The 10,086-nt window shown below is 31.7% G+C and overlaps 2 protein-coding genes across 4 annotated transcripts; both read left to right on the top strand.

Annotated features, from left to right (window-relative positions):
- The first annotated feature begins 655 nt into the window (after positions 1-655).
- On the top strand, positions 656-4,080 carry LOC100814293 (E3 ubiquitin-protein ligase AIRP2). 2 transcript variants are annotated; one of them, XM_014771307.3, is made up of 6 exons: positions 656-1,076; positions 2,131-2,275; positions 2,596-2,662; positions 2,798-3,032; positions 3,392-3,517; positions 3,728-3,862. In XM_014771307.3, exons 1-5 carry the CDS (start codon positions 961-963, stop codon positions 3,483-3,485), a joined length of 657 nt encoding a protein of 218 aa, XP_014626793.1. In that variant the 5' UTR covers positions 656-960; the 3' UTR covers positions 3,486-3,517; positions 3,728-3,862. The 2 variants fall into 2 exon arrangements, with proteins under 2 accessions (XP_014626793.1, XP_003552240.1); XM_003552192.5 differs by lacking the exon at positions 3,392-3,517 and having other exon boundaries at positions 673-1,076; positions 3,728-4,080.
- Positions 4,081-5,860: 1,780 nt separating this feature from the next.
- On the top strand, positions 5,861-9,430 carry LOC100527429 (mitochondrial inner membrane protease subunit 2-like). 2 transcript variants are annotated; one of them, XM_014770203.3, is made up of 5 exons: positions 5,861-6,073; positions 7,256-7,482; positions 7,567-7,639; positions 8,043-8,208; positions 9,075-9,416. In XM_014770203.3, the coding sequence occupies exons 2-5, from the start codon at positions 7,317-7,319 to the stop codon at positions 9,177-9,179; spliced, it is 510 nt and encodes a 169-aa protein (XP_014625689.1). In that variant the 5' UTR covers positions 5,861-6,073; positions 7,256-7,316; the 3' UTR covers positions 9,180-9,416. The 2 variants fall into 2 exon arrangements, with proteins under 2 accessions (XP_014625689.1, NP_001235957.2); NM_001249028.3 differs by having other exon boundaries at positions 5,883-6,073; positions 7,281-7,482; positions 9,075-9,430.
- The last annotated feature ends 656 nt before the right edge of the window (positions 9,431-10,086 follow it).

Raw genomic sequence — 10,086 nt, 5'->3', positions numbered from 1 at the left:
ACATAATGAAACAAAATCACTAACAAAACAAAAATTGAACTTCAAAAAATTCATAACATGTTCAACTACCCGACAATTTATTTAAATACCTACATTGTAATTACAAAATTATATTATAATATTCTTTAATTTTATTAATTTTTTATTTATATTATTTTTAAATTTTTTAAAAAAATTAATTCTTCATAAAAAAAATCACATTGAGAATTCGTGTTGAAGAGACCTAAATTCTCAATGGGATTTTGAAAAAAAAAACACATTGTAAATTCGGATCCTCCAACCATAAAGTTGTATGTTTTTTTTTTAAATAATGGGAAAAATTATATGTTTGAGTATATAATTTTTTTATTTATGTTTAAAAAAAATCAACAAAAATGATAGTGTTGTTTGGGCAATATTTCAAACATATTCATGACCCTGGGAAATGGATTTTCTCATGGGAATTTTTACTTGGACCTCTAATGTGAAAATCTTTACCATTAAAATCTTTTTTTATATAATATTTAAATTTTCTCTTTTTTAATTTTAATTAAAGATTAGAATTTCACACGAGAGAAATGTCACGTAAGAGAATTCAAATCCACGACGATGACGTGAGATACATCTACTACTTTATGGTCATGTACAGTATACAACTACAGTGTACAAAACTACAAATACAAAAGAAACGAGTTACGTGTAGCTCAAGCGAAAACCCAGCAAATTAAACTGCCAAACACTTTTTTCACTTTCCCCATTCTCTCTCTCCATCTGAAACTGCTCACTTTTTTTTTTTTTTTTTTCTGGTTAGTTTGGTACGAGGAAGGGGTAAAACGAGGTACTTGTTGTTGGGTTTTACATAGTATTAATTTCCTATAGTTCTAGGACTAGGAAGAAAAAGGGTGTCACGGGATTTGTTTGTGGGTTTATTATTGTTATTATTATCATGTAATTAGTTTTTTGTTGTGAGTTTGTTTGTGAATGGGGTTTGGCCTGAAAAGGAGGAAGAAGAGAGGAGAAGGAGAAGGAAAGATGCGCAAGTCTTTCAAGGATTCACTCAAAGCTCTTGAAGCTGACATCCAGTTTGCCAACACACTGTAAATTAATATAATTTCTTCCTTTTTTTTTTCTTTCCATTCTCAACCCAAACAACGTTTTCTTTTGGGTTATGATTGTGTTGTATTACCATTTACGTTACTTTGTTTGCTACCCTTTTCCCAAATATATGCCTTTTTGGAGAAAAGATGCTAAATTGGAGGTCCTTTTGGATGCTAAACTTGTGGGTTGTATAACTTATAATGGCTGCAATCTTGTATGGAGCTATTTAGATTTAAACTCTATTTTTTTTTATTATAGTTTATGGTTCTGTTCATCCTTGCATCTTACAATGTCATGGTTTTGTTCTTCTTTTTATAATAATTTCCTCCTATGCTTAAGGTGGTGTAAATTAAAGAGTAAAGACCAGTGAATTGTGCGCTTGAGGTGGAGAAGACAAAATAGGAAATTATGTTTTTTTCTTTTTTATTGAGCCTCTTTTTAAAATAAAGTTTTCATTTTGAAGGTTATTGGGCAATGGGCAGTTCAATTCTTTTGGTGTTTTCCTGTAGGGTGGCAGGGATGCCTGACTTTGTGGCAATGTCCCCTCCTCTTTTTGTAAAGAGGAGCGCAATCATGTTAACTAAACTGTTCCTTTTTAAATTTTATTTTTGTATGATGATGGTGCTTTTTGTGCCTAGCTGAAATACCCTTCAAATTTTTCACTTTATATTAGCAAATAAAATTTTCAATTTTTGAATGGGGCCGTTTAAAAGCATAGCAAATTACTGGGCTACAAGACAATGAGACATGCTTGAATTTGCCTGTATCACTCCTAGCTTCCAATTTTATTTGCATTTTAATGCTGTGAGATGATCCAACCTTCAAATTTTTTTGTTTGAACACTTATTGTAGTGTAGACTTCTACTACTAGCACAACAAAATGAGATAAAGAATCTTTTATGTGCCCACTTTAAATGCTTATCTACATGACTGTCCATTTTCTTCATTGTTTCGTTCGATATTGAAATTTTCTCAACCAAAAATTCAAAGAAAAAAAGAATCATTATCGAAGGTTTTAAACCTATTCTTTGTGCTAAATATGGTTTGAATCAGAGCTTCTGAGTATCCAAGTGCTGGTGCTTGCTTCCAAATGAGATTGTCCTACAGCCCAGCTGCTCAATTCTTCCTTTTTCTGGTTAAGTGGACTGACTGTCACCTTGCTGGAGCTTTAGGATTGCTCAGAATTCTTATATACAAGGTGTATTCCATGCTTCTTCACTATGTGCTTGTTAATACATACCCTTTTAAAACATAATTTTCATTACATAGAAAAGACGCAAAGTGTAACCAGTGTTACTGTTTTGTTGTCTTGCCAATGGATAATACATAGAAAAGATAGGCTATGCACTGATAGTGTAAAGTAGTTTTACACTGTTATTTAATCACAAATCACCTCATATGATAAGCTCATTGACTTTTACAATAACTATCTTAAAAGTGGATTGATTGATAGTGTAAAAGTTTTTATACTAACAACGCATAATCATTAAACTCTAATATATATATGGATTGTTACAGGCATATGAAGATGGGAAGACAACCATATCCATTTATGAAAGAAAAGCCAGTCTGAAGGAATTCTATGGTAAGCGAATAGTCATGTTGAAATGATGCCATAATGCATTCATATGATAAGCTTTATTATCTTTACCTGACTTCTTTTGGAAAAGAGCTTCACAATCCAAATGTGATTACTTTTACACTCTGACTATAATAACAGGTGTGGTGTTTCCCTCTTTATTGCAACTTCACAGAGGAATCACTGATGTTGATGACCGGAAACAAAAACATCTATGTGCTACTAAGTATAAGCATAAAGATTTGACAAGCAAAGGAAAGCTTCCTGAGATTGACATGGAGAGAGAAGAAGAGTGTGGTATTTGCTTGGAGATGAATAGCATGGTTGTATTGCCCAACTGCAATCATTCAATGTGTATGAAATGCTATGAAGACTGGTGAGTGAATTGAGACAACATTTTAGTACAGAATAATTTTAATGATTAAGGGTATGTTTGTTTTACATAGATTACACTTTCCGCGGCATGTTAAACATGAATCCTTGTCTCACATTAGATTCACGCTCAACAAATTTAACAGCAATACAAACACAGGCTCTAAATGGGAATTAGGCTAGTAAAAACAAATGAATGTAACATATTAATTTATAAAAATTCATAATGTAATGATTATGACTGATGCCAAAGTACTCGAGTGAAATGCTCTAGGCCTTGATGAATAGAAGCAAACCTATTGTATTTATCAAGGCCTAGAATAGAACTGAATATTTGAAAAAAAATCTGCCACTTGTCTGCAGGGTTGATGTGGGTCATACTCATTGCAATCCGACGAGTTGGCAAATTATTGTGGTTCTATCTAAAGCTAACATGAAATCTGGAAGCCTTGTCTAATGTGTCTCATTTTGTTACAATACTTGTCAGTGGTATGTTCCAGATCATATAGCATTCTGTAGTCAAATAATTGCATTCATCCATCACGTCACTAATTTTTTCTTGTGTAAAATGTGCATAATTTCTGGCAAAGGCCAAACTTTGTATCAGCTAGTAAATTTGTTACTACTATATCTGTTGTTTTTGTTTGATGGCTTGTTTTTCACTTCTAACAAGGATTCTTGGTTTTTCTATTGGTTTAGGCATGCAAGATCTCAGTCTTGTCCTTTCTGTCGAGACAGTCTCAAAAGAGTGAACTCTGATGACCTTTGGATCTGCATTAGCAGCAGTGAGATTAATGACTTGGCTTCGATCAACAAGGAGAATTTGAAAAGACTATTTATGTACATAGAAAGTTTGCCTCTCACTGCCAGACCCCATATTCAGCATGTCATATCATCACCACCAGTGATTGCCAATTAGTAGAAGATCATTCAAACTTATAAAATTTCTTTTTTTTTTTTTTTATGATTCTCAGTTTGTGCAGCAATTTATCCATTTGTAAATACATGTTACCTTGTGATCACAGTCCATATTATTGATTTTTTTTCCCAAACATGCATAAAAAATTAATTAAATACCAAAACATATATATCCCCTTATTTATCAAAACATACATGTTTACTATTTATAGTGTAAATTTGAGTTGGAGGATTCGAATTTAGGTCATCTCAATGTGATTTTTTTAAAAAAAAAATACTTTTTAATAGATTTAAAAATAATATAATGTTTCTTAAATAAATAAAATTTACTTTGATAATTCAGGTTGAAGGATTTGAATTTTCAATAGGTTTTTATAAAAATTTTGAAAAAAAATACAGTGTAAATTCAGGTCCTTCCAATCTGAATTTACACGGTAGATAATAAATATGTGTTTTGGTAAATAACAAGAGATATGTATGTTTTGGTATTTAATTAATTTTTTATGTATGTTTGGAAAAAAATATTCTATTATTCTCGTTTTCATTGGAATTAATTGAAGGTCCAAACAGTGTTCCTTGTTCATGGCTGATACACTTGTGTTGCTTTGCATTTTTGGTTTTGATTTATGCACGGTGCTAGGAATATAAGTATATAACGAAGAGATTGATCTATGATAACAACTCAAGCAACAAAAAGAAAGAAAGAAACTCTAGAAAAATGTTAAACCAACAACATGGAAATTGATAAAGGACAGATGAGGTGTTAAAGACGTTAGAGATACACAGCATGCACGTCAGCTTTAATTCCTTATTCATTTTCATAAATTTGTTACAACTGTTATAACCACATAAAGCAAAATAATACTCTTTCTTGAAATTTTTCTTGAAATAAAGGAAAATGACTTATTCTGTTTGCTATTTCTTTCTTGTGGTGGCTTTAACTTGCCTTAAGCAGAGTGGACTAGCGGAGTAAGTTGGGTTGATTTGCTAAAATCTTAAAAAACAAAAAAAGAAAGAAGAAGAAATATTTTCAAAAAATATCAATTTATTTCAATTTTCCAATCCATCTTAATACAATTAAAAAAAAGAAAAAGAGACGAAGTGAAATTCTAACCAAAGATTAAGTATAAGTAAGTCCATCCTACAATGCAAGTTTCAAAATAATAAGAACAATAATAATCTACAACTTATAAGTCGTTACAACCTATTTTTTACCATTCAAGTTTGTAGGTTAAACAGATCAACCTAAAAAGTTCATTGTCCAATATACTTTATCACGCCTAAATACATGACAAAATAAAATAAAATACATATGTATTTATTGTTTCAGATTTTTTTAGCATAAAAGTATAATTATGTAAAAGATTAATATGGAGATTTAAAAAATATATAATTTATTATCTACAGGCATGTATTTCATCATAACTTTAATAATTAGCTTTTTAATCAATAATTATAATTCTATTTTTCTTGATTTCCTTATTTTAAAATTTCCAAATTTTAGTTTTTTTTTACTGAGTTTCCTTCTTATAAATGCCCTTTTATTTAAAATTATTAAAAAAGAATTTTGATAATACACAAAAAAGTAGTTTATAGTTTAGAGCTTTTCTATAAAATAAGTTGTTTTTATATGGTTATAGTTGTAAAAACCAAATTTAATTTTAAAATATAGTTATAATTTCAACTTTTTTATATTGCATTCAAAGTAAATTTTTAAAATAATCATATTTTTTGTAAATAAATAAATGAAAAAATAATCAAAGATTTTTTATTAGAAAAATGAAATAAATGAACTTCTAATTTCTAACTAATTTTTAAAGCAATTTTTTATAATTATAAATAAACAAAAAAAATTACAAAAAGTACCTAAAAAATTAGTAGCTTTTTTTTAAATGTCTTCAATCTACTTAAACGAATACTAAATTAGGAAAATTGCATCAACTGGGGAGAGAAAAAAATCCTCTCTGGAGTCGAATTCTAAAGCTAATCTTGAAGACTTTGAAGAAGGTAACTCAAAATCTGGAATTAGGTCAGCGTTCTGCCGAAGAAGTTGATGACTGCGACGTGAAAGGGGATCAAGAAAACCTCTGAACTCTCACGTCACTGTTAACTCACAACACCATTCCAGTAATTAAATCTCCCTCTTCTATTCTGAGCGTACCCATATCTTGATATGTTCAAGTCTATCACTAATGTCGATGAAAATTTGTTTTGTTCTTTGATACTTGCCCTTTTGTATATGCTCGCAAGGTGTTTGATCAAATGTCTAAGTCTATCTTGTTTGTTTTCTCGCGTGTACAAAGTATAAATGTAGCCACTTTCAACTGGAACCTTTCAATTTGGCATTTTCAGAATGCCCAGTTGATGAACATGCTCTATGTTCTTCCTACACTGCAAGGCCTCTATTTGGGTCCATTGGATCACATTTCACGGGGTTAGCAATCATACAAAATAGTTACATGTAGAAGCAATGAAATGTGCACCTCTAAGCTTTAGTACTCTGGAAATTTGTCAATTTGGTGGATTGGTTTGGCATTGAAAATATGTTGAACTGATAACTATTCTCTTCTGGAATAGTTGAACTTAGGTTTTCTTGTTGTTTGAGTAAATTGGTGTTTTTTTTTTTTTTTGGATTGGAAAAGAACATAATAAAACGGGTATAAGACCCAAGTACAAGTACAAAAAAAGTTGCTAAAAGCAACCCAGCATAATCAACAAGCCATAGGTTAATATGTATTTATACGCCTTGAACACATAAATACACAGCATGGTCCAACTAGCTAAAACAGAAGAGCCTAGAATGTCCACATACGTCCAGTAACTACCCCTTCCCCTCATCAAAGTTTGTACAATTCAAAGCTACCACGCAGAAAATATCATGTAGTCGTGTGTCATTTGCCACAGAGCTTATTAACCATTTTGCCAACATACCCCCTTCATCTTACTGCATAGACCCAACCAATTTAATTTGAACCAAATCACCATCAGGATGACCATATATTTATTATGCCCATAACCCTTAATAAATCAGTGCTTGAATGCATGCTCCTATACCTTGTATCCACTGTATAAAGTAGTACTTAAAACCTTTCACTTTTGCAGTCATCCACGTCCAAGCCCTGAACATAACAGTATCAAGAATTATATCAGAATTTACCTCAGCATTCCTGAAAACAATTTCTTGTATGCTTGCTTGCATGGTTTTTGTGTGTAAAATTTCTTGTTAATGATTGATTCTTTTTTGGAATTTGAAATTGTGCTACAATATTTGCTGGTAGTTTGTAATTTTTTATTGTGTTTGACTTTCAGTTGCCCTTTTCCTATGGTTGTGCAGACAGTTGATGTTTGATATAGAAGTGCACCTAAACACATGGGGACAAGCAGTTTTCTATGGAACTGTACTAAAAAATTCATCACAGCCGGGATCGTCACTGTGACTGTGACTGATCATTTTGTGACAGTTATTCCAGTTCGAGGCGGATCTATGTCTCCCACATTTAATCCTAAAGCTGGTTCTCATATGGGAGATGTTTTTGGTATTTTTCTTGCTTAAGGGGTTCATAAGAAAAAAATACTTTAAAATTGTAGATTTTGTTGTTTGACCATTAATTATACTGCAGATGACTATGTTTTGGTTGAGAAATTTTGCCTTAGGAATTACAAGTTTTCACATGGCGATGTGGTGGTCTTTCGGTAATATTTTTGTCCATCCTTTACCAAGTATTGTACTCTTTACTTTAAGAATTAAATTTGCATTTATATGCCATATTTTCCTTTTTTATATGATGTCTGGAAGATAATTTAGCTGGTGGCTGTAGAGCCTGGTGAACTAGCATGTCTTTGGATTAATATTGCATCTCAGTAGAAGTTATTGGCAGTGGATGGTTCATTGTGTGAATATATACTATCTGGCTTATAAACATTAATGAACTCTTGTTATGTAACTTATATTCATTGGTTAGCTCTTGCTCACAATGATGCTAATTTACGATCTTGAACTATACTAATAGGATAATTTGTGTTTTATCAGAATTTATAATTGAGACCTAAATTGCTGTTTTTGGAAGTTGTAATTGCCATTTTGAAACTTCTGTAGCTCCCCTCTAAATCACAAGGAGACACACGTAAAGAGAATAGCTGCATTACCTGGTGAATGGTTTGGCACTCATCATAACAATGATGTGATTCAGATTCCATTAGGACATTGTTGGGTTGAAGGAGACAACACCGCTTCTAGCTTGGATTCAAATTCATTTGGACCAGTAAGTTGCCATTATCACCAAGTTTCTGGCATGCTTCTCTTATGATGTGAAAAATGAAGTAAGAAAAACAAGTCCCATGTCAAGGGATAATGCTTAAAATGAGAATTGGGTGGCCAACTTTCGACATGTTTACCATTTTAGTAGTCTGGTTGGTTGAGGATATAGAATTGAAGTTGGTTATGAGGACTTCTCCCCAATCATACTTTAGTATTATATTCTTAGAAAAAACTCAAGATTTCAGTCACAGATGGGCAAAAGATAAATCACGGTTCATAATAATTAACAGGCAAAACTTGACCAGTTAGGCTTCTATTGCTAGAAAAGGAATGAACATCTATCATCTATTGTGATTTTGTTGTCTTATTTCAAACCAATAGAGACTAGAAGTTTTCTGATTAATTCACCATCATTAGGTTGCATTGCTTATTGTATTCAAGCAAAATGCCATTTGTTGTTGGTTCACCACCAGATCAACTTACTAATTTACATTCCGCTTGTTTCAACTTGCGTAGTAGCTGTGTCTTTTGATACATCTAGGCGGCTATTAATATATCAGTCAATTACTAAACAATTTTTTTAAAAAATTAATTTTCATGTGCAAAACTTTGGTCATTAACTGAGCCAAATGAAGTTGTGCAATTCTTGTAGCCTACCTCACTCAGTGGGATAAGGCTTTGTTGTTTTTATTGTTTTAATTTCCATGTGCAGCATCTACTCTATGCTAAGTTGTTAGGAATGCTACATTTGACAGAAAATATTTACTGATTTGTTGTTGTTGACTTTGTTTATGCTGTAATGTGGGTAATGGTCTAATGGCTAATGATTTTTCATTTAATTTTGGTGTAACCTGGTAAATATGTTTGCAGATTCCTTTGGCCCTAATTCGGGGAAGGGTTACCCATGTTGTGTGGCCTCCTCAAAGAATAGGAGCTGTCAAGAGTACTCCACCGCAACGATTATCTTCTTTTTAGTTGGATCCACTAGTGGAATAATGCTATATTGTTGGGCTTCCTCAAAGGATAGGTGCGAAAGAACTACATCAGAAGTGTTATCTTCTGATCTCTGACGTTGTTCCCTTACATGTTCCTTGATTTGTCAGTGGAAAGGATAGTTACTTACCTATTTGTTGATTGGGTTGCTAGTGTAAACCTTGAATCCCTCAAATGTTGGTTACATTCTAAGCAAGGTAACCTAAAGGTTACAAATGAGATGAATGATATCTTAAAGCAGAATAGGTGAAAAAACTTGCATAACAATGTTTAGAAGGATGCTGGTCCGAATGTGATACCAGCTTTCTCGAGTAGTTGTCCAGATGTCACGATGATGAGCAGCAATGGTGATTACTAGCATAGATATGAGAAATTAATAAGCTAAATTACTCATGTGGTACTTTATTTTAGGTTATAATTCAATCTCTTTTTGTAAAATGGTTCCTTAAGTAATGGTTTTTACAACACTTTTATCCTTTTTGAAATACTGATATTTTCATTTTTGGGACATAATATTAAATTCTTTCTTGACTGATTTAAAATGTGAAATTTTTCTCATTAAATTCACCTATATGAAAACTATGGAACACAATTAATGTTAAATAAACAAAAAGACAAACATGATGAAAATTGCTTGAAAAGTGAGTTTCACAATCAATTTTTTGGTTGATTTTGGGATATTTTCATTTTTTTAGTTGCTTGTTGGACATAGTTTTCATGCATTTCTCACCTTGTTAATGTCAATTTCTAATTCGAATATTATTTGTGTTTTATACTTTTCATGTGAGTTAATTTAATGTGACCGATGATGTGTTTGGTGGGAAATTTAGCATCCATAACTTAGCTAATGTTAAGAGTCCATAATAAGAGTTAATAATTAGTAGCTGAC

This window comes from Glycine max, chromosome 18 (genome assembly GCF_000004515.6).
Source record: "Glycine max cultivar Williams 82 chromosome 18, Glycine_max_v4.0, whole genome shotgun sequence".
Classification (NCBI taxonomy): Eukaryota; Viridiplantae; Streptophyta; class Magnoliopsida; order Fabales; family Fabaceae; genus Glycine; species Glycine max.
This window is presented reverse-complemented; position numbering and strand designations above follow the sequence as displayed.